At 37.1% G+C, this 25,199-nt stretch overlaps 1 protein-coding gene across 2 annotated transcripts; it reads left to right on the top strand.

Moving 5' to 3' along the window:
• Positions 1 to 24,349, top strand: pxdc1b (PX domain containing 1b). 2 transcript variants are annotated; one of them, XM_046833706.1, is made up of 5 exons: positions 5 to 731; positions 15,121 to 15,212; positions 16,710 to 16,827; positions 17,066 to 17,177; positions 21,664 to 24,349. In XM_046833706.1, the coding sequence occupies exons 1-5, from the start codon at positions 476 to 478 to the stop codon at positions 21,788 to 21,790; spliced, it is 705 nt and encodes a 234-aa protein (XP_046689662.1). In that variant the 5' UTR covers positions 5 to 475; the 3' UTR covers positions 21,791 to 24,349. The 2 variants fall into 2 exon arrangements, with proteins under 2 accessions (XP_046689660.1, XP_046689662.1); XM_046833704.1 differs by lacking the exon at positions 21,664 to 24,349 and having other exon boundaries at positions 1 to 731; positions 17,066 to 17,402.
• Positions 24,350 to 25,199: the final 850 nt, after the last annotated feature.

The following is a 25,199-nucleotide window of genomic DNA, read 5'->3' as shown; positions in this document are numbered from 1 at the left end:
TCCACACATGGAACTTAACGGGAAAGGAGGAAGGGGAGAAATGTTCACAAGTGTCAGATTGTGTCCCTAAACCTGATCAACCAAATGTAGACTCGAAGCAGCATATGGCACCTCCTATAGCCAGGGGTCTGGGCTCGCATAGTGCACTGAAGGGAGAGAATGGTCGGTGTATTAGGACACGGCCGGGTGACATAACGGTCCACAAACACACACGCTTGAAAAACTTTTTTAGGTGCTGGCATAGACTTTCGTTCGCAAGTGTCACAATCACATTGCCTTGTGAGTGTGACATGTCATATCATCCTGCCACGTTTCGATCTGCGTCAGGAGGCTTTGCTCAGATGTCATCGGTCTCGCCTCGTCGTTTCAATGGTCAAGACTTTGTCGCGTCAAACTTTCCTTGTTTTGAGTCGACCATATTTGGTCTCGTAGCTTCAAAATAACGTGCCGTTTAGAGAGTTGCGAACTTTATGGAATGGCATCGGCGGTGTTTGAGGGAACCTCCCTGGTCAACATGTTTGTAAAAGACTGCTGGGTTAACGGCATCCGCAAGCTGATCATAAACCCGCGGGGTGAAGAAGAGGAGTTCTTTGATATACGGACCGAGTGGTCGGATAGAAGCGTCTTGTACCTCCACCGAAGTTATGCGGATTTAGGACGACTTTTTAAAAGACTCTTGGAATGTTTCCCGGAAGACAGACGAGATTTGTCTAAGTCTTCTTTAATAGAAGGTCGGTATAAACTTTATGTGCACCAACTAATCAATCCTGTCAAAAGAAAAAAGTTTCTTACGATATAAATTACACGAGTTGACGTATATTGCATTAAAGGATTGCCAAATATTTATTTCTACATATTGCCATTTAGATTGTCTGCTTTAAATCAGGACAGATTTCTTCATTTTTGTCATTGCATCCACTCCACCCAAAATATCATAATGAACCGTCCAATAAATAGAGATATAAGTACGATATCACCAATACAGCATCTTTTACATCGTTATTGTAAATTAAGAAACATCGACTGTCATAGTTTTGTATATTATAGTTACATAGAAATGTTAATATACTCCCCAAAAATGTTACATAATTATATAACAATAATAATAAGAAAGAGTGCGTGTCACGTGTCTAAGTAACACGCATAGCTACATTTATACAAACTTTGATGAGCGCCTGGTGGTGAAAAGACGTGTGTGCACTCGGTAAGTGACGGAATAGGGAGGGTTTGTTAAATTACTACTTTCAGCACTTATAGCGGTATTTTCACGCGTCTTTTGAAATGTGTATTGTGATCAGTGATGTAACAGACATTTTGTCCTTCTTCTGGAACAAGACTGAATTGGTCTAATTATTAATACATGGGAATGACTAACTGTATAGTGGTGTAGTAACATATAACTAATTTATACTAACTACTACAGTTGTGGTATTACTGTTTATTGCTTTAAAACATCTTTAAAAATATATTTTATAGACACAAACCAGTAGACTAAGATGTCGATGGCAAAGTATTATACATTTATGAGTGCTACATGTATAAATTATCTTCCAGCTTCGTTATTGGTTACAGTGACACATTGTAGATTGGTTGGTAAAATCATTTGAACCCATTTTTTCAAATAATATGAGAGATTTTCTGTAAACCCTGGAAAAAAAGGTTTCAGAGATCAAAACTAAACTTTCTTTCGGCTTCTCCCATTAGGGGTCGGCACAGCAGATTCGTGACCGCATGTTCGATTTGGCACATGTTTTACGCTGGATGCCCTTCCTAACACAACCCTCCCCATTTATCCGGGCTTGGGACCGGCACTAAGAGTGCACTGGCTTGTGCAAACCCCTAATGGCTGGGTTTTCATAGATCAAAACTGTAACACATAAATTAATGTCAAGTAGTCAACTTAAATAGGCTTTTTATTGTCATTCCAAACGTATACCATGCAGTACATTTGTTAAACGAATCAACATTCCCACTGGACCAAGGTGTAGCATAAGACAACATAAATAAACAGAGAGTAACATGAAACAACACAAAACTTACTAGGGCATAACATATATAAAGTGCATGCGTGCAACATTTAATGCAAACAAAGGGCAACAGAAGACAAAGAAACAGTAAACACAGTTTAGGGTTTGTGTTTGTGCAAATGGATTTGTCAGAATAAATGTTGCGATGCATTAAAATTACTTGTATATTTGATAATTGTTAAATGTTATGAAGCAAAATTTTTGATGTGGTGAAGTTTTCTGTAAGTAGATTCTCACTGTATGTGACATTTATGGATGGAGGCTAAACTAGAGTTAGTGCAGTGCCACTGTGGCTACTCACTCCATATCCGAAATGCAATTTGTAGTGCGTTGATTTGCACGTGTAAAATAGTGGCCACTTTCGGTTTTACAACAGTCTAGCGATAGTTTAGCATGTTATGTACAGCTTCAAGAAATTCTTTTAAAATAAGAAAATCCTGACAATTCCACATATTTAGGGAGTGAATAAATCAAGCCTGGAAGGAATGAAGAAACATTTGTTAATCTGTATTGCTCAAATGGGTTCTAACAAATATTCAAATTAATTAAATTTAATTTACTCAATTTTATCAATGTAATAAGGAAGTAAACTGTTGATTTATTACTAGTAAGCTAACACCATAAATTCTGTGGGAAGTTTGTTAGGAAGCTAGGCAGCTAAAAAAATATTTGTGGCCTAGCTTCCTAACAAACTTACCAGAGAATTTATTTTGACTGTCTATGAAGGACTGTAAGTCACTGTCCATCTTTACATTTTTAGTTCAAATGTGGCTTGTTTTAATCAATGTAGTCTGTTTATGCTGAAAAGGCAAACAGAGTCTCCTTCTTTGTAATTAATTTGTAAATAACTTATAATTATACAAATTTTTTTTTTAACCAGGTAGTATTGCTGCTTTACAGCTCAAAGGTCTCAAGTTCGATCCAGACCTACTGTATTTTCAGCGAATGAATTGATGTTAATGTGTTTGCAAGGTGCCTTGTGTTCCTTCCAATTTGTAGCCCTGCTTTGTGCCCAGGGTAGCTTTATACTGGTGTTGTTTTAATTTCTAATTCATTAAATAATTTTTACCATTTTCTATTACATAAATACTACAGTGTGAAATAATTATATAGATTCTTCCTATAATTTTCTGATAAATACATTTCTGCATTTCCATTGTACATTTATGTAATTCTATTGTAACACTAAATGGTTATTCAGAAATAGCTTGATAGCCAACTCTGATTTAATGTGCTGACAATCAGGGATGGCAAAAGTACACACATACTTCACTCAAGTAGAAATACTGATACTCATGTTTTAAAAGACTGGCTACACTTTTACACTCAAGTTATAGTCAAGAAGTTTGGGCTCTGACATATACTTAAGTAAACAGTAGCCATTACTAGTATCTGTTTTAGTTTCATTCTGGTGTCACACATGCACTTTATTTGGCGAGGACACTTACTAGTCCTTGGCCCTGTGTTTTTCTGTTTTTGTTTCTGTGTTTTACGTTGTTCTATCAGGGTTCTGGAGGAACGTTGTTTCATTTCACTGTTTACTGCGTTGAAATGACAATAAAAAGCTTCTTGACTCTTGACTTGGTAACTGGACCTCACATCATATTAATATATTAATACAAAATAATAAAAAGTTGTATATAATTAATGAATCCAGGCTGAACAACCACAATATAGAACACAAGCAGAGAAAAGATAATAATGATCAGGTGATCAGGAAAGTCTCTGTTCTCAGTCATGTTTACATCACTGACTTCCTCTGTCTCATTCTCTTTAGCCTTACTTCCTGTTGCCTCCTGCCTTGCTCGTTGTTAGCTTGGTAGGCTAGACTACGTCTGCGGTGCGTAATAGCCAGGGAATGATACACCATTGTTAGATTGAAAAAGCAGTGCAATGACAAGAAATATGTTGATGGACTGAAAATGGCATGCGATGAGAAGAAAAAATATAGATTGTGTCACCAAATAGATTAAAACTAAAGTAACGAGCCTGGTTTAAAAATGTAAGAGGTAGAAAGTACATATTTTTGTAAAAAATTTAAAGTAAAATCTACCTAAGTACAGTAACAAAGTATTTCCCATCCCATTACTTCCCATCTCTGCTGACACCAATTTATTGTTTGTCTTTTTGAGCCTGGATTGCTTGTTTAATTTAAGCTTGCATCTAATGTTTCCTGTTTTTGCTTAACCATATACCCTATCTGCAGCAACTGTGTAGTTGCTTGTTTAGTAACCTGTATTTTCATATTTATCTTTTTAGGGTGTTATTTTGGAATAGCAATCAGATTACTTCTGTTACAAAGATGTTCCATACACTGAGTTATAAATGAATCACTATTAACTGAAAACCCTGTACATTCTAGTACTGTGTTGTGCATGTGTGATGCAACAAAAGCACATTCTGCAGGGCATGGATACAGGAAATCAGCATTTCCATAGGAAATCCTGTCAGAAAACACAAAATGTCCCAGCTGGACAGTTTAATGCCTGTTTCCATCTTTATATTTGTAAATTGCCATCCTTTGTACAGTTTATAATTGTAACGTATAATCCCAGAATTGTGGGCTATGACTTTGTTTGTTTTTATCAACTGGAGCACAAGTCATAAGTGTATCAAATAGGGGTGTAACAGTACACAAAATTCACAGTTTTGTACCTACCTCAGTATTTAAGTCACAGTTCAGTACAATTTGGTACAGTTAGGGGAAAGAAATGCAAAATATAAAATTGCTTGTCGTTTTTTTATTAACGCAGTTCATTATTATTACCATTTGTGAACATAAACAGTTTACATTTTTAAAACAATTTTAAATAAAATGCCTGCTTGTTTAAATAATATATAAAATAATATTTTTAAATATTTAATAAAAAAATAGAATAAATCAAATTAATTATTACACTTTTTTATTATATTAATTAAATTGAGTAATCAATTGAATTGGCACAAATTAAATTGATTAAATCAAATTAAACAAATGGAATTTGTTGAATTAAATTAAATAGATTACTTTTGCTAGACCCCATTTAGGTAATACAGATGTGTTCCTGGTTAGCAGCTAATGCTGATGCACTGAACGACTTCTATACCCAGTTTGTGGTGCAGAACAACATGGTGGCAAGAAAGACCACCCCTCTTCCCAACAACCAGGTGCTCTAACCACAGCTGATGTGAGCAAAACTCTATACAGAGTTAACCCAACGGAAGTCCGCTGGCCAGACAGTGTTCTGTCAGAGTGCTCAGGGAATGTGCAAAACAGATAGCGGATGTCTTCCCTGGCATCTTCAACCTCTCCCTGAGCAGTGCCATTGTTCCAATTTGTCTCCAGACAAAGACCGTCGTCCCCATGCCAAAGAATTCTACGGTCTCCTGCCTCAATGACTATCATCTCGTCATACACACACCCATGGTAATGAAGTGCTTTAAGAGTCTCGTCATGAGGCACATCAAGACCCAGCTACCACCCTAACTGGACACCATGCGCTTGCATATCGTCCAAACCGTTCTACGTACAATGCCATCATCACAAACCCTTAATCTGGTCCTCTCCCACCTGGACAATAAGGACACATACAACTTCCTGACTGGGAGACCTCAGTCATTCCAGATCGGAAACAGCATCTCCAGCACCACCACACTAAGCGCTGGGCCCCTTAGGGCTGTGTGCTCAGCCCACCGCTGTTCACTCTGCTAACTGTGTAACAATGCACAGCTTGATCCACATCATCAAGTTCACAGATGACATGACTGTGGTGGGTGTCTTTAGCAAAAACAGTGAGTCAACATACAGAGAGGAGCTCAAGTAAAGTTTATTTCTATAGCACTTTTCACAACGGACATGATGAGCAAGCCATGGCGACTGTGGCAAGGAAAAACTCCCTTAGATGTTGAGAGGAACCAGATTGACTGGGAGGTGCAGACTGACTGACTGACTGACTGACTGGGAGGTGCAACAGCTAACAGCCTGGTGTTTCCCGGAAGACAGACGAGATTTGTCTAAGTCTTCTTTAATAGAAGGTCGGTATAAACTTTATGTGCACCAACTAATCAATCCTGTCAAAAGAAAAAAGTTTCTTACGATATAAATTACACGAGTTGACGTATATTGCATTAAAGGATTGCCAAATATTTATTTCTACATATTGCCATTTAGATTGTCTGCTTTAAATCAGGACAGATTTCTTCATTTTTGTCATTGCATCCACTCCACCCAAAATATCATAATGAACCGTCCAATAAATAGAGATATAAGTACGATATCACCAATACAGCATCTTTTACATCGTTATTGTAAATTAAGAAACATCGACTGTCATAGTTTTGTATATTATAGTTACATAGAAATGTTAATATACTCCCAAAATGTTACATAATTATATAACAATAATAATAAGAAAGAGTGCGTGTCACGTGTCTAAGTAACACGCATAGCTACATTTATACAAACTTTGATGAGCGCCTGGTGGTGAAAAGACGTGTGTGCACTCGGTAAGTGACGGAATAGGGAGGGTTTGTTAAATTACTACTTTCAGCACTTATAGCGGTATTTTCACGCGTCTTTTGAAATGTGTATTGTGATCAGTGATGTAACAGACATTTTGTCCTTCTTCTGGAACAAGACTGAATTGGTCTAATTATTAATACATGGGAATGACTAACTGTATAGTGGTGTAGTAACATATAACTAATTTATACTAACTACTACAGTTGTGGTATTACTGTTTATTGCTTTAAAACATCTTTAAAAATATATTTTATAGACACAAACCAGTAGACTAAGATGTCGATGGCAAAGTATTATACATTTATGAGTGCTACATGTATAAATTATCTTCCAGCTTCGTTATTGGTTACAGTGACACATTGTAGATTGGTTGGTAAAATCATTTGAACCCATTTTTTCAAATAATATGAGAGATTTTCTGTAAACCCTGGAAAAAAAGGTTTCAGAGATCAAAACTAAACTTTCTTTCGGCTTCTCCCATTAGGGGTCGGCACAGCAGATTCGTGACCGCATGTTCGATTTGGCACATGTTTTACGCTGGATGCCCTTCCTAACACAACCCTCCCCATTTATCCGGGCTTGGGACCGGCACTAAGAGTGCACTGGCTTGTGCAAACCCCTAATGGCTGGGTTTTCATAGATCAAAACTGTAACACATAAATTAATGTCAAGTAGTCAACTTAAATAGGCTTTTATTGTCATTCCAAACGTATACCATGCAGTACATTTGTTAAACGAATCAACATTCCCACTGGACCAAGGTGTAGCATAAGACAACATAAATAAACAGAGAGTAACATGAAACAACACAAAACTTACTAGGGCATAACATATATAAAGTGCATGCGTGCAACATTTAATGCAAACAAAGGGCAACAGAAGACAAAGAAACAGTAAACACAGTTTAGGGTTTGTGTTTGTGCAAATGGATTTGTCAGAATAAATGTTGCGATGCATTAAAATTACTTGTATATTTGATAATTGTTAAATGTTATGAAGCAAAATTTTTGATGTGGTGAAGTTTTCTGTAAGTAGATTCTCACTGTATGTGACATTTATGGATGGAGGCTAAACTAGAGTTAGTGCATAATTCATAGCATTAGCATTAGCATAATATTTTTAAATATTTAATAAAAAAATAGAATAAATCAAATTAATTATTACACTTTTTTATTATATTAATTAAATTGAGTAATCAATTGAATTGGCACAAATTAAATTGATTAAATCAAATTAAACAAATGGAATTTGTTGAATTAAATTAAATAGATTACTTTTGCTAGACCCCATTTAGGTAATACAGATGTGTTCCTGGTTAGCAGCTAATGCTAATGCTATGAATTCTTTAGCGTTTTCATGCATGCCAAAACAAATCTATTTCCGGTACGGAGTAAGTAGCCATAGTGACACTGTGCTAACTCTAGTTTATTTTCTATATCACTGGCATTGTTGTGTATGTTTTCAAGGTTAATAATAATAATTTTAAAAAAACTAAATGAACTCAAAGTGCAAGGTGGAGATTAAACAAACTTGCGGTACGCCACTTAATATTTTCCTGTGAGATTTTCTGCACGTAAAAAGGATTGCATTGTTGTTGATTTGAAAAGTTGTTTAGTCCTGCAGCTTTCTGTGAGTTGACTCTGCTTAGAGCTTTACTCACATCAGTTGTGGAGCACTTCTGGTCATTGGAAGGAGGCATGGTTTTCCTCGCTATCACGTTCTGTGAGTTGAGAGTAAGAGCTGTTAAATGCATCTAAATGGGAACCAAAACTGTTTCATTGGCATTCCCCCCCAGCGCTAATGCTAAGGAGGTATTTTGTGAACTCTATGGGGCTATTAGCAACCTGCAGAATGCTCACCGCAATGGACTGTTTATTATTGTCAGAGATTTTATGCAAATCTCAAATCACTGCTTCCTAATTTCCATCAGCATGTGGACTTTGCAAAGGGAGGGGCGAACATGCTAGATGTTGTTTACACAAACATCCCCAGAGCTTATTGTGACCACATCTCTGTTATGCTAATTCCAGCATACAGACGCTCTAAACCGGTTCTGAAACAGGTGAAAACCTGGCTAGTAGGAGCCATCTATGCACTTCTGGGCTGTTTTGAGTGCACTGACTTAGACATGTTTAGGGAGGCTGCAACCAACGGCAATTTCATCAACTTGGAGGAGTACATATCATCAGTGACCGGCTACATCAGCAAGTGCGTTGATAATGTGACTACCTCATAGACCATCACTACACTCTCCAACCAGAACCGTGGATGACCGCATAGGTGCGTGCGCTGCTAAAGTCTAGAGACTCCGCCTTCAGAGCAGAGGACAAGACGGCCTTAAGAACAGCAAGGGCCAAACTGTCCCAAGCCATCATATGCAAAGAGAATCCACGGCCACTTCCAGGACAGCGGAGACCCCCGGCGCATTTGGCGAGGCATCCAGGTGATCACGAACTATGAGACTTCACCTGCTTGTGACAGTAACGCCTCCCTCCCAGATGCACTGAACGACTTCTATACCCAGTTTGTGGTGCAGAACAACATGGTGGCAAGAAAGACCACCCCTCTTCCCAACAACCAGGTGCTCTAACCACAGCTGATGTGAGCAAAACTCTATACAGAGTTAACCCAACGGAAGTCCGCTGGCCAGACAGTGTTCTGTCAGAGTGCTCAGGGAATGTGCAAAACAGATAGCGGATGTCTTCCCTGGCATCTTCAACCTCTCCCTGAGCAGTGCCATTGTTCCAATTTGTCTCCAGACAAAGACCGTCGTCCCCATGCCAAAGAATTCTACGGTCTCCTGCCTCAATGACTATCATCTCGTCATACACACACCCATGGTAATGAAGTGCTTTAAGAGTCTCGTCATGAGGCACATCAAGACCCAGCTACCACCCTAACTGGACACCATGCGCTTGCATATCGTCCAAACCGTTCTACGTACAATGCCATCATCACAAACCCTTAATCTGGTCCTCTCCCACCTGGACAATAAGGACACATACAACTTCCTGACTGGGAGACCTCAGTCATTCCAGATCGGAAACAGCATCTCCAGCACCACCACACTAAGCGCTGGGCCCCTTAGGGCTGTGTGCTCAGCCCACCGCTGTTCACTCTGCTAACTGTGTAACAATGCACAGCTTGATCCACATCATCAAGTTCACAGATGACATGACTGTGGTGGGTGTCTTTAGCAAAAACAGTGAGTCAACATACAGAGAGGAGCTCAAGTAAAGTTTATTTCTATAGCACTTTTCACAACGGACATGATGAGCAAGCCATGGCGACTGTGGCAAGGAAAAACTCCCTTAGATGTTGAGAGGAACCAGATTGACTGGGAGGTGCAGACTGACTGACTGACTGACTGACTGGGAGGTGCAACAGCTAACAGCCTGGTGTAGAGCCAACAACGTGTCTCTAAACATTGAGAAACCCAAAAAGCTGGTTGTTGACCTAAGGAGAGCAGAGAGTAACCATTCTCCGCTGATTATCACTGGAACATCTGTGGAGGTCATCAAGAGCACCAAATATCTTGATGTTCATCTTGGCAGGGAATTCACCTGGTCACTCAACTTCAGCTCCATCAGCAAGAAAGCCCAGCAGCACCTCTACTTCCTGAGAAGGCTGAGGAAAGCTCATCTTTCTCCCCCATCCTAACCATGTTCTACAGAGGGACCCTCAAAAGCATCCTGAGCAGCTGCATCAGAATCAGAATCAGAAATAGCTTTATTACCAAGAATGCTCACACACACAAGGAATTTGACTTGGTGTCAGGAGCTTCCAGTGCAGGAGAAGTACAGACATAGTGTAACAGAATAGTAAACCAGACAGTTAAATAATGCAATATATACAGAGTAAAGTGTTGTTAAATAAATGTTCAGATGTTATTGACAAGTGTACAGTTTACAAATGGACCATTTAGATTCTATGTACAAATGGGACAGTTATGATGGACAATGTGTAGTTATGAATATTTTAATTGTTCATGCTAAGTAGCCTACATTCCTGCCTTGTTTGGAAACTGCACTGTCTCTGCTGTGCAACAGTTTTATCCCTTAAGCCATCAGGCTCCCCAACACATAGAACTGAATTGTACCAAACTCACACACACACACTCATACAACTGTGTGTTACTGAACTGTTACAACCTGAACTCACTGAAAACACTAATGTAAGGGATCCTCTGGGATGTATGCAGTATACTGCATTTTAAAGGAATCGTTGTTTTTATGAAAAAATAGTAATGCTAACCATTTATCCTTACTTTATACTCATCATATTATATTTTTGTGACCTGTGTTCAGAACCCTTTCTCAGAGTACAATGGAGTTCCTCTTATCAGATATTTTAAATAAATATAATTAAAGTAATTATTTAATTTCTGCAAATTGGTTGGATTGGATTATTCAAGACATTATTGGGTTTCTGTGTATAGAGTATTATGACTGTGTTTACCTGTTTGTGACCAGTGTGATGGAAAAGAAGATTGGTGTTGGCCCCCTTTTGGGCAAAGAATCCACAGCTCCACAATAACATTGGTGCAGAATTCAAAAATGTTCTTGATTGACAGTAAAACACTGTCTACAATAAAACTATGGAAAAAACATGTATAAAAAAAACTCAGAGTGCCAATTTGATATGAGCCTTCACCCATTACTGTGGAGTTTGACATTAAATAAATTCAATGTTAAACATACTGTGGGCACCCCAGAACAGGTAGAATGTTCATGTTATGGCCTTAATAGTAAAAAAATAAATAAATACAATTATTTTCTTTACTTACAAAGGGGTTAAACTTATTAAATAGTCACGGAGGTGACCTGTTTCGAGAGCACTGGTAACAAAGTCAGTTTAAAAAAATGTATTGTCTACTGCTTGTTGAGCAATTAATGCCCAGATAGATGAGATCTATTTGAATTTGTCACAAGGAGAATAAACATATACTTTACTGTGCAGTCATCTTTAAACACTGTGTTTTTTTTGTTAGACAGCCTGGAGGGTTAGCCTTAAAGAGGCATTTCCGCTCACTGACTGACAGACTGACTGCTATTGTTAAACTGACTTTTATTGAGTCCCATTGTCTAGACATGCACAAGGGGTCTATCCACACTAAAGAAAAAAAAACAACACCCATTTTTTTGCAAACAGTTAATGAGTTTGTTTATTTGTGTGTGTGTGTGTGTGTGTGTGTGTGTGTGTGTGTGTGTGTGTGTGTCAGAACAGTCCCTTTGTATTGAGTTTGGTATCTTTTTCAAATGTCTAGAGAGTAAAGAGTAGGTGTAAGGGTTGTGTTTGATCAGCCACAATACTGTTAGCTATTTGGATGCAACGTGTTGTGTAAATGTCCATGATGGAGAAAAGAGTGACCACAATAATCTTTTTAGTAATTCTCGCTATAAAACCAGGCAGTGATGCAGCTGTTCACAATAATGGTCCCACTGTAAAATGTTTTGAGGATGGGTGCTGTGCCTTCATCAACCTTTTCAAGTAGCTAAAATGCTGCTTGACTTTCTTTGTTATGGAGCTGGTGTTGAGGGACCAAGTAAGGTTCTCTCCGCCAGGTGACCAGCAAGGAATTTGGTATTCTTGAACATCTTCAAGGAGAACCCATTGAATTTAGGGAGTGTGTTTAATTTTATCAGAGTATCTTTCTACTTCTCCAAACAGGGAGAGTACTGAGCACAGTCTACTGTAGGTAACACTGACTGGGCATAAGTACCTCATTCAACCCCACTTAAAAAAAACAAAAAACAAAAACTGAACTATCCATTTAAAATGAATATAACATTGACTAGAGTATTGGCATAGTCATGATCCACAATTTATGCCGCAGTTTTGTGGGACGTTTCCTCCCGTACCTATATTACATGACACCAAATAAGAATAAAAAAAACATATTTTGTCCCAGAAAAAAGACAGAAATGTAAAACCATAAAATTTTTCTAAAATTATATATTATCTCAAAAATAATTCAAAAGATTCTAGAAATTATGCATTTAATTAAAGTTAAAAACTTAATATTGACTAGTTGTCACATGCACTTCAGGCACTTCAGCGGTGAGAGCGCCGCATCCTAACCACTAGACCGCCAGGGAACCCTGACAACATTTACACAAGTAATAATATTATTTAAGTACCATTTCCTTACTATGTAACATAACTTTGCAAATTATTGCAATATATGTTTTTTTTTTTTTATCTGATTCTGAATGAGGTCATGCATGTTATATGAAATATGAAGATATGAAAATATATATGAGTTAAGAATGTAAACATCCTAAGATCCAGCAGTGATAAGAGCTAATCCTTTTTTGTCACTAGGGACTGATGTCATTAGCTAAGTTTAGCACAAATAAATAGTTGTTCCACCAGAGTTTTCCCAGTTGCTATGACAGTTTAGTGGTGAGGAGACTATTTGGTCACTTGAGTGGTGCTACTGAGTCAGACACCAGCTTTCTGATCATTTTTGTTGTTGTCGTCTTCATGGGAAGAATGAACTTTTGACTGCGTGGGAGAGGCTAATATGAACATACTGTTTTGTGACATATTGCTATTATAGAAAATGTGAATCTTTGCTACCTTTGTTAATATTTTTCCTGTTTTTTAGTTGCCATATAGACATGGTATGTTAGTGATGTATGTCTCTGGAATGTGTTTTAATCAAATTTTTTATTTTTTAAATTATGTTGGTAAAGTAAGAATGCTATAAGTGTTAGAAAATAGAAAATGGAAAGTAAATAAACAGAATCCAAATAAAAATATATAAAAATTAAAATATTTAGTGTGAACACTTTGCAAAACTGTCAGCTAAACGTCACTTCTTCTAGTTACACAGTTTTAGATGGAACTTGGCAGGTAGGTTGTTCCAAACATCTTAGAGAACTAACCACAGATCTTCTGTGGATGTTGTCTGCCTCAAAACCTTCTGGATCTTTATGTAATCCCAGACAGATTTGATGATATTGAAATCACGACCTTGTAGGGGCCAAAACTCCTTGTTCTTCTCTATGCTAAATAAGGCTTTTAATGACATTGGCTGTATGTTTGTGTTCACTGCCTTTTGCAAAATACATTTTGGGACAACCAGATGCTTCTCTGATTGCATGATGGATAAGTACTCTATCTGCCTGTATTTCTCATCATTGAGGAAACCATTAATCCAGACCAAATCTCCATATCCTTTTGCAAAAATGCATCCCCAAACTTGCAAGGATTCTCCACCATGCTTCACAGTTGCCTGTAGACACTCATTATATTACTGCTCTCCAGCCCTTCAGCAAACATTTTTTCTACCTCCAATTTATTTCTATTTAGGATATTGACTTATTAGTTCACCCTCGTTCCAATGTTTTGTGCACATTTCAGTTGCTTGCCTTGCTTCCATCTGGAGGTATGGCTTTTTGGCTGCAATTTTCTCATAAAGATCACTTCTGACCAGACTTCTCCAGATTAATAAATGAATGCACCATTGCTGATGGCATCTGCTGCATTAAGCTTTCTTGGCCAACCACTGCATGTTCAGTCCTCGGAATTGCCTGATTCTTTGTGCTTTCTCAAAATAGTTTGAAACTTGAAAATCTTAAAAACCCCAGTCTGCTTTGACATTTTTACCTTGCCAATGCACTGAAACTACCTTGTGTCTTGTTGCTGTGATATGGCCATGGTATATGAGCTGTGATATGAAACTGTCTTCCATGACCTCACCTTAGTAGCACAGTTTGCTGTTCCTCATCCAGTTTTAAGCCTCCTAAACAGCTGTGTCTGATTCAGTTAATGACTATGTTTTTCAACCAAGAAATTGATGTTCGTTATTATTAGTTAATCATACATCTGACTCTGACCTTAACTTTGTACAAAATTTGAAAACATTCTCACTTTACAGCTTTTTACAGCTACCTAACAATTTGACACAATTCCACAGGTTGGGTTGGGCTGCTCTCTCCTTTGCCAGCAGCCAGCTTTGGAAAGGCTGGTGTCTTTGAGCTGGCATATTAACCAAGCTCACAAAATGTCAGCAAGTGAAAGTGCTGATGGTGCTATTTAGGGTTGTGTCCAACCAGTTAACTTTATGTCTGGGTATTGTATTTTTGCATCTATTAATACACACCTCAACAACGAAACTGCAAGGAATGGATAATCAGTGCCCCATATAAGGATAGCTTCCTTTTTGAGTCTGGTTCCTTCAAGGTTTCTTCCTCATACCATCTCAGGGAGTTTTTCCTTGCCACAGTCGCTACTGGCTTGATCATCAGGTATAAACAATTATAAGGAACTAACTTATAGGTAATAACCTTTCACATTCATTTATATACATTTTTTACCGCTTTATCTGTGTAAAGCTGCTGTGAGACAATGTCCTTAGAGACAATGTCCACAGTAGAGGTAGCAAGCATAACATCTCCTGTGATGCTAGCCTACCCCATAATTCCACAACACGATTAATGTTGTTACTGGGTGTCATAAACAATTTGGGATATATTTATTTAATGCAAACCCATTTAGATGATAAATTTACTTTCTTAGTCTGATATGGTTGTTTTGTTTTGTTTTTTTTGCATCGGGCTAATGTTGTGTTGTGTGTGTTTCTAGGTCTCATAAAGATTAAAGAAGCAAAGAACATTGAGGTCAGGCTGGAAGAGGTAGAGAGGCTGCTAAAGACTGCCATCAATATGCCTTGGAAGGTAAGACCAGATATTAGGTATATAAAAAAATAGCAGAGAAAAAACCCTGAACTTTAGAGCTATTGCATAGATGAATCATTAATGCTAATTAACAACCATTAATGAAATTATGAAAAACAGCATATAGTAGAAAATCTACACTAAAATAGCAATTTATTAGGAACAACATACCCATACTGAGTAGAGCCATTCTCCATTTACCTCTCTCATCATCATGCCATGTCCATCGGCAGAACTGCATATTTATTTTTTATTTCCCCATCCTGAATGACAACTCTAACGACTTTGCATGACAATCTCAGGTGAGTAGACACTACAGAAATCTCAGACCAGCTCAAAATATCATGCCACAGGCAAAATGAATGAGATCACATTTATCACAGACTGAGCCTACACGTGGGCTGTTTTATGGTTGTCATGACAATTAGACAGCTTAGCATTGTAGCAATGTTTGTTGGAATATTAATATAGGTGTTCCTGTCAGAAACACAGGCAGGGCCAGAGCCAGATTATACTGTCAGGGTGTGTGACTGGAAGGACCCAAATGCAGGACAAAACTGGGGTCTAATTAAGCAGTCTTTAATAAAAGTAGCAAGCAGAGAAAAACAAATTGCAAAAACAGTTCCAGGGTCAGAGCCGACTGACAGACCAGTGAGGCAAAGGTGAAAAACCAGTCCAATAAACAGTCCAGGGTCAAAACACAGGCAAACTAAGGCAGAGATTCATCGAAAACGGTCCAAAAATCAGGCACGGCAAACAGAACGTTAAAGGCAGAGCAAAAACACAAGCCAAAAACAGGTCAAAAGTCCAAACCAGTAATAGGGTATAAACAAGCAGGCAGGACAGGAACAGGAACAAGAACCAGAGCAGTGTGGCAAGAATAATCCCAGGGACATGAAGAGCCGGTGTGCTATACTTACTAGTCCTTAGCCCTGTGTTTTTCTGTTCTCTGTGACTGCTGTTTTATGGAGCACCAGGGTTCAGGATGAACGTTGTTTCATTTCACTGTGTAATGCGTCAGTTATATATGGTTGAAATGACAATAAAAGCTTTTTGACTTGACTTGATTAAAAACTGGATGGCATGGGAAAAACGGCAAGATGGCTGCCGACCCAGAAGCGTACACCGCAAACCCGAAAAGTGTGCACCCCGAAACCAGATGTTTCGAACTTTTCATTCCCAAGGAAAAGAACACTAGAAATGAAGGGGAAGCAAATTCTCATGAAGAGCTCCAGCTATGGGCCAATGTATCCTCTGTATAGCCTCTATGTAGAGGCTAATGTGGCAGTTTTCTGTGAAGAGAACTCCAGAGACAGATGGGGTGGAGTTACCATCAGTTGCCTGATCTTTTTTAGGCTCTTGACTTTAACCCACGTTATGGATGTCTGTCTTTTTTGCTTATAAACACACTTTTATCTGCAGCTACATCTGTCTTAACTATCATTATATGACATGTAAGAATGCCTTTAACCCATCCTAATGCATGTATTTTCACAGTTTTCCAGGTCAGAGGTCGTCTTAACTTTTTTTGAACGTTCAGCACTAGATCAGGTTCTGAGGAATGACAACATCCACAAGATACAGCCATGCTTCCAGAGCCCCATCAAAATATCAGGTATAGAAGCCTGTTTAAATGTTAACATTTGTGTTATAAAACAAATCTAGCCGTTAGAGTAGTTTTGTGATATAAATGCTTAAAAATTTACAGCCATAACAAGCAGAGCATAAATACCAGCTGAAGAACTCCTATTATCAACTGCAAATATTGGATTATAATTTAAGAACACATGTATATACAAGATGCAATTATTTATTGCTTTGCCCATTAGAATTTTTTACATGTCTTTTCTCAGAGATTATGAGGTCAAATGGGTTCTGCCTGGCAAACACAGAGACCATTGTAATTGATGAGAATGTTCCTCAGGATAAGAATCGACCATCCTCTGCTGACTCAGCACATCACTCGCAAGTGTCCTATTTTTCTTTGCTAAACCAAATACCCAAACATTCAAGCTTGGGCCAGATATTTTCTGTAACAGTCAAATGTTGGAACATACCTTCTTCTTCAGGGTTTTTTCTTTATTTCTATTATTAACATTGTACATTAATTCTAAAGACATGCAAAGCATGAAATAACATGTATGGAATTATGCAATAAATAACCAAGAATAAAATTTAGATTTTCAATTCTTTACAGTATCCACCTTTTGCTTTGATAGCAGCTTTGCACATTCTTGGCATTCTCTTAGACAGCCTCATGAGGTAGTCACCTGTAATTGTGTTTTTAAAAATCTTGATGGTCAATCTTGACCAATCAAAATGGTGCATGAAGTGTTCATGAATTCACTCCATGCTGTGTACTAGTTCGTGTGCATGCAGAGCGTAGTGTTGGACAGAATATTATATGAGCAAAGAAACATGTAAAAATAATACCACTTTTTTGTGGCATTGAATTCATTAAAATTTTTTAGCATTTTGCTTGTTGTTTGCACTTCAGCGTTCCTTTAGCAGGCATGCAGCTCAAACTCCGAAGTGCGTGCTGTGCAAACTGCCACTGGAGTGTGTATAATCCGTATGCGGAGACAAACAAGGGGCTGGAGAAAAGTCGATGATATTTATTGAAAGAACAAGGCACCTAACACAAACCCAAAAATAAATCCTTAAAACTAAAACAAAAAGGACAAAAACTCAGGCATGTGCATGGGCACGAGAAAGTAAAACCAAACAAACAGTGAAGCAAACTTGCACAGAGAAACTACACAGGCATCAGGGAACCAATGCAGCAAAAAAAAAAAGCACAAAACGAGAGTTATTTATACACCCATATAAGCGAGTCTCAGCTGAAGCATTTTGCATTAGCCGTTACAGGAACTGAAAAAAAAACACCATTACATTAAAAATCCCCTGAAAGTTCACTTTATAGCAGAGCAACGATTTTTGTTGTTCTTACTTGAATGCTCTCACCGCTGCGGCTCGGGTTCGATCCCCGGTCAGGGAACCAACCCCAGCCATTAGAGTTGCACAAGCCAGTGCACTCTTAGTGCCGGTACCAAGCCCGGATAAATGGGTAGGGTTGCGTTACGAAGGGCATCCAGCGTAAAAACATGTGCCAAATCAAACATGCGGATCATGAATACAGATGATCAGCTGTGGCGACCCCTAACGGGAGAAGCCGAAAGGCTTTTTTTTTTACTTCAATGCTTCAGTTTTAAATAATAAATACCCTGTCCTTCAATATATTCCAATTAATCAGTATATTAATGCCATCGTAAAAAAAAAAAGCTAGTACAATTTGAGAAATTTACAATTTACAATTTTAATTATGCATTATTGTCTGATTATCGTTATCTGCAAAATTCCAGAAAATATTGATTGTGGCGGCCAGGTGATTGTGGAGGTCAGGTCATCTGAACACTCCATAACTCTCCTTCTTATACAAATAGATCTTACATACCCTAGAGATGTGTTTGGGGTCATTGTTCTGTTGGACAGCAATTGATGCTCTCACTATGTGCAAACCTGATAGAATGGCTTGTCGCTGTAAATTGTTGTGGTAGTCATGCTGGTTAAGTGTGGCCTCACTAAATCACCAACAGTGTCGAAGCACCCTCACACCATCACACCTTCTCCTCCATGCTTCACAGTGAGGAAATTTGAACTAATTAGACCAAAGGAAATTTTTCCTGATCAAAATACATTCCTTGTGTTTCTTGGCTCAATCAAGTTTCGTCTGCTTGTTGTTCTTCCAAAGTAATCGTTTCATTGCTATAATTTGACAGTAAAGGCCTGACCCACACAGTCTTTTCTGAATAGTGGACGTTGAATTATGTTTGCCACTTAAACTTTGTCGAAACATTTATGTTAATCTGAAGAGGAAACTATTGGCCTTCCTTTCCAGATGAGAGCATGTTTCATCATAGCATTTTTTGGTTTTGGCAAATGAGCTTCAGGATTTTAGATTTTTCAGATTGACTGACCTTAATTTCTTAAATGATGGACTGTCTTTCTCTTTAGTTAACTGAGTGTTTCTTGCCACATATAATTTGTAGTAGCACAAATAGGACTATTGATTCTGTAACCACCCTTTCCTTTGCATAAGACAACTGATGATCTAAAGCACATTAAGAAGGCAAGAAATGGCACAAATGGACTATTGACAAGGTGAATTAAAAACCATTTCAGGTGACTACACTGTGAATCTGATGAAAGAATGTCATGAGTTTGCCAAGCTGTCATCAATTCTATAAATACTTTTTCATAGTTTGGATGTATTCATTAATAATATACAGTGTTGAAAACAATAAAAATAAAGAAATACAGTAAAACCCCGTTGTACGAGCAACCTATTGTACGAGCAAACGGAGATATGAGCAAACTTGCTCGCAAAATTTTACCCTGTTTCACGAGCAAATTTCGAAGGCACGAGCAAACCCACGCTGTCAGTTTCCCGTTTTCGGTGGAGGGTCGCATTAGTCTCTTAGTTGATGACGTATCACTCGGTCGCTCTCGTTGTTCAGTGCAGCAAAAACTTAACTTTTTTAGTTTTATATTTTTATTTCACTAGAAATCTTGAAAAATGTCTCCCAAGTAAATTAGTGATTGTGCTGTGAAAACGAAAGTAAATAGAAATACCATGGAAACCGAGGAGGTTACGAGCGTGATGTGCGTCTCACACTCGCAATCAACCACTACCACATGGGTAAGTGTTATGCGAGAAACAGAGGCGGAAGCCGAAGTCAAAGCAAACAAAGTTTATTTTTTAAAAACGCGTACTCGCAGTAACTGGGAAGTAATCCAGTGGTGCGCGGTGGGAGCGCGGTCCACTAGTCCAGAACTGGATGAGAAGCAGTCTGTGTAATATCCAAAGGAGCACTTAGGAGAAGCGCGCCGCTGACCACAAGCACGGGAGAATTGTGACATGTACAGCCAAACCAATGATAATAACGGACAGCGAGTGAGGGTGAATGAGGGGTTTATATATGGTTGGATGATGAGCGCTAAACGAGAGTCAGGTGAGTGATTAGTAAGCCGGCGAGCAGCTCCGTGCGGGCGGGGCGCGCACGGGAGAAGAATCAGGGAGCTCCCTGACAGTAAGTGTTAAATTATGTTTACATTACGGTAATTTGCGGTGTATTTGTTTGTTAAAATAGGCTACAATTACTTTTAAAAGGAAGTAAGTGATCGAATGAGATCTCGGAACGGATTAAATCACTTTTACAATTATTTTTATGGGGAAAATCAGTTCGAATGTACGAGCAAATGGACCTACGAGCAATTTTCAAGAACGAATTATGCTCGTACAACGGGGTTCCACTGTACCACTAAAGAGAAGGTGTGTCCTGACTTTTGACTGGTAATGTATGTACCACTCAAGATTTGTCTTTTCTAGTGTATCATGTAAAAATTGTCAGTGTTTTAATAGGTTTAAGCAAGAAATAGGTTTAAGTCCATCTTACTGTCTTACTGGCAGATTCAAACTGTTATTTTTACAGGAGAGCAAAATGAATGGAGACTATAGTCTAACTGCATGCATGTTGAAACAGTAAATAGAAGATTCTTCCTCTTTCATGTATCTCAAACAGTTTTATGTCTGTAGTTTTAAAGGTACAGTTTCATGCTGTGTCACTCCTGAGTTTTTTTCTGAGACCCAGTGAAGGAAATGCTGCACACATCTAAATGTTGTATTAGGCTTTTTGGTTTTATTTAAGAATTGTCTATCTAATTGACTATCTTGTCCATAAAAAGTATATATCTGACAATTCTTAAATAACATTTCCTTCCCTGGGTCTGTTTGAGATACTGTTTGAGATACAGTAAAGAGAAAGAATCTTCTATTCACTGTTTCAGCATGCATGCAGTTAGTCAGTGCAGAGTCAGACTGATGTTTCACACAACTTCTCATCAGTCATGAGTATATATCAAGCTGCCACTGCTGTGTCTCTATGTAAGGTCCTTAACCCTTAATTGTGGTCTTTTGTGACGTCCTAGATATGATAATGAAATTTTGTTTTGTTTTACTACCAAAGAGTACCTACTGAGATAATATCTGGAATTGTAGTAGGCTGACCTCTTCTGATAACACCAAAAATACATTAGCTTTATTTGGAGTGGAAAAATAATAAAAAATTATTAATTTTGGCAAATAGTATGCAAAAATAGAAATAAATCAGAAAAACACTGTATATAGAAATATGCTTGAATATGTACTGCTCTATAAGTATAATTAGAAGTCTGGAGTTTAGAATATTTGGCTTTAGGAGAACACAATAATAATGAAAAGGTGTTGGTCTATTATTTGTTGTACTTTCAAGTACAATATTGTCACTGCTTTATTTTATTGGTTTCTCATACAGTGTCTATGTGGCGTGCAGTAAATCATTTTATACATGCAAATCCAAATTGCCTACACTTTGCTACCTTGATTTTGATTAGAATATTTTTACCCATGCAGGTATGACGAGGATGGGAAAGAGTGTCAGTCTTCAGAGCAAGACCTCAGTGATGATGACACAGAGGCATATGTCACCAACCTGTCTTACTACCACCTAGTACCCTTCGAGACAGATATCATGGAATAAAGGGACATTGTACTGTGATGATGATATGCAGATGCCTTAAATCTCCACTCCAACAGTACAAAAAGCTTGCTAGCAGTGTTTATGCATGGCTGAGTGTTGGGCTTGTGGATACAGACATTCCATTAGGTTGTTAACACACACCTGCGAGTGTTGCTATGCTGATCAGTGCCTATGATGTTCTTTTTACTTATGTGGTTTTGAAATCCGTTCCAAGTTAAAGGAAATGCTTCCAGCCAGTTAGCATTATAAGTGAATGATTAAGTACATCTCTAAAAATCTTAAAGCATAGTTGTAACTTGGTTCTAATGTAGAGAGGATGCATTCAGAAGCATATTGATGCAGTTGAGGAAGACAGAGCTATTGCAAGCAACTCTATGATCTGACAATACAGCATCAAGCATCATAATACTAGAAAAAGTTAACTGTCACATGTTATAGTAATGTTAAGAGATTTAAGAGAGAGTCAACATCTGGATTTGTTGATGTCTTCTGGTAATATAAAAGGTTATGCTGTTGCCACAGTGGAATGTAGATAAGAGACTAAAGGTAATGTAAAACATTACCTTTACACATAACACACTCATCTTACAGTCTTGTTTATCGGGGCTATTAATTGTAACCATTAGGACAGACAGTGAGAGGGGCAGAGATACAGGCAGGTAAACATTCATTTAAGTGCTTAATACTAAAAATATACCAGGTTAAATAAGCCAAACAGTGAACACAAGGTAAAACATCTCATTGTCATGTATCGGAAATGGATGAAAGTGAAGTGTAAGAACGCTTATTTATATAAAAGGCAAACAGGGCAAAATGGTAAGCATCCAAAATTCCAGGCCCAAATGGAAATTGGACACAAATCATAACAAAATCACATTACAACAGAGGATAGAATGTGGAAGTCTGCTAAGGGGGAAAAAAATAAAAATAAATAAATAAATAAATATATATATAAATATATATATATATAAAAACTCTGATTCATCGTGTGTAAGCCAAAAACATGAGATGAGATAAAAGAAAGCAAAGGACATACATAGAATAAAGGGATAGAGAGAGCAAACAAATACGTCATTATTCTTGGCAAAAGAGCAAACTAAATTTGCAAAGAATGAAACTAGGGCTTTTATAGAAGCTATTCAAAGTACATGAGTTACATGTGAGAATCTGAGTGGGTTTGAATGTTGGAGAATTTTGCGATTTGCGAGTGATGATTGACAGTCAATGTAATTAATCCTCTATTTGACTATTAATGAAATGATGAAAATACAGTAGATTTGTAGGATAAATAGGATCAGAAATCCCAATTCTATGTAAAATGACAAAAATGATTAATATAATTTGTATGAATACAGAACAATTGCTCACCTCTCTATTCAGATCAGCTTCCAAAGTTCATCCATCTATGCTGCCAGCATCATTGTGAAACTATCTTTTAGATCACTAACATATCACTATCTCATATGTTATGGAACATGGCTGGGAAATTGTAAATGAGAAAAGATCTTGTTATTTGGTTTTTAAGAGCAACAGGGAACCCTGACTATTTTTTCGGATATTGTTAAGAATGTTTCTTGTATTAAATGCCACTGAAACTATACCAGCAATAGCATTGAGCCCTCGTGGCATCAGTGTGGCACACAAGCTCTAACTTCAGCATCATCTTGCAAATTTATGTCTAAAAGTTTTTTAACATAAAAGTATTTTATTTGTATTAGTGTTCATTAAATGTCACAGGATTGACTATCACAGAATCCTAACTAGTTGTAAAAATCTTTCACCAGAATCACACCAACTGCCATGGGTCTCCACCATGTTTGTTATTCTCTGCATTTATGTATTTTTTTTCTAAATCCTAGCAGACATAAACCTCCTATTTAGTGTCAAGGTGTTTAACTCTCCTGTTTACATTGCTAGATTGTCTATTATAAAATTATAGAGAATTACAGATTGTCAAAAATCCCAAAACTGTGACTAGTTGTTTACCTTTTTTTTTTTTTGCAGGCTGTTGCAAGTCAATGCAGTAATTTTTGAGTTTAAAATAGTTCAAGGGCTCAGTTATGGTTTAAGCACCACATAAACCAAAGTGTGTTTAAAGAAAAAAACTTATTTTTTAAATTTTTTAATTTTTTTACCGAGAGGCAGTTTATGTAATATAAATGTATTCATGGATCATACTAAAAAAAAAACGTAGTTCTTAAAACATCAAATGTGGCAAGAATGTGACAATTTGAATTGTCAAATAAATGTAATTCACACTTTTAAGGTAAGAAAAAAAATCCATTTAGTATGTGAGACCCTTCTGTGACTTTTTAGCTCTTTTACAATAAGCCAACTCAAGAACCTATGCTGCTGTTTTCTTTTTCTGCATGCAAGTACAAGCCTAACACAACTGTTAATGTGTGACCTGGATATTTAATATTTGCAGTTTGTGTCAAAATGTCCACATCAGCTAAATGGAAATGAACTAAATGGATTTGTTTAAAAGAAATGAGCTATATGTTTATTATTCATGAGCTCAGCAGCTCAGACATTAACAAACCTTGTCTAACATTCCAATGTGACTCATGGGTGCTGTTTCCAGACTTATAAACAGAGCCCTCTGCTTTTCTCCTTGACCAGAGCTGACACTGCAGTCTGATGTAAAGGGAAGCTTAAAAAAAAAAAAAAAAAAAGAGTATTCTATACACATTATAGATTCTATATTTACATTATTTATATATGTGTATATATGTGTGTGTATATATATATATATATATATATATATATATATATATATATATATATATATATATATATATATATACATATATATATATATATATATATATATATATATATATATATATATATATATATATATATATATATACACATACACGCACACACACACATATAAACATTGCCTGGAGTTATCTTAAAGAGTACTTCACCATAACAGTTTTTTTTTTTTTTTTTTTTCCCTTTCATAATGCTCAATAGAGAAAAGTGTTTAAAGGACATCATTTGAATTCTGTTTTTATTTAACGGGACATAAGATATTTATTTTTCTAACCATGAAATCAAATGTGTTTAATTATTTAATGGTTTATGTTATTGTTATACAGTATAATATAGTATTTCTTCGCTCCCTCAACAAGTTATAGGTCAATGCAATCCTAAAAAATGTATATCCAAAAAAATCTACAGCTATTTGATTGATATAATAAATGTATTATACACATACAACAATAATTGTTATTATCATTCTGAATATGTCATTTAAACTTGTTTGCTTTTTATTTCTACTTTATGGTTTATACCTTTGTAAAATTAATGTACACTTTCAAACATATTTACTCTGTTTAATTACTGTTTAATTAACTCTTTTGGCTAATTTGCCCTGCTATATATTCTTTCTTAACAATCT

Source organism: Silurus meridionalis, chromosome 21, assembly GCF_014805685.1.
Source record: "Silurus meridionalis isolate SWU-2019-XX chromosome 21, ASM1480568v1, whole genome shotgun sequence".
NCBI classification, from domain to species: Eukaryota; Metazoa; Chordata; class Actinopteri; order Siluriformes; family Siluridae; genus Silurus; species Silurus meridionalis.
The sequence above is the reverse complement of the archived record's forward strand: the minus strand, read 5'-3'. Positions and strand labels throughout refer to the sequence as shown.

Bases quoted from the DNA above. Each gene is read 5' to 3' on its own strand.
- pxdc1b (XM_046833704.1), top strand. From the start codon at position 476: ATGGCATCGGCGGTGTTTGAGGGAACCTCCCTGGTCAACATGTTTGTA. The intron at 15,213-16,709 runs GTAAGACCAGAT...GTATTTTCACAG, and splicing joins CCATCAATATGCCTTGGAAG to TTTTCCAGGTCAGAGGTCGT. The intron at 16,828-17,065 runs GTATAGAAGCCT...GTCTTTTCTCAG, and splicing joins GAGCCCCATCAAAATATCAG to AGATTATGAGGTCAAATGGG.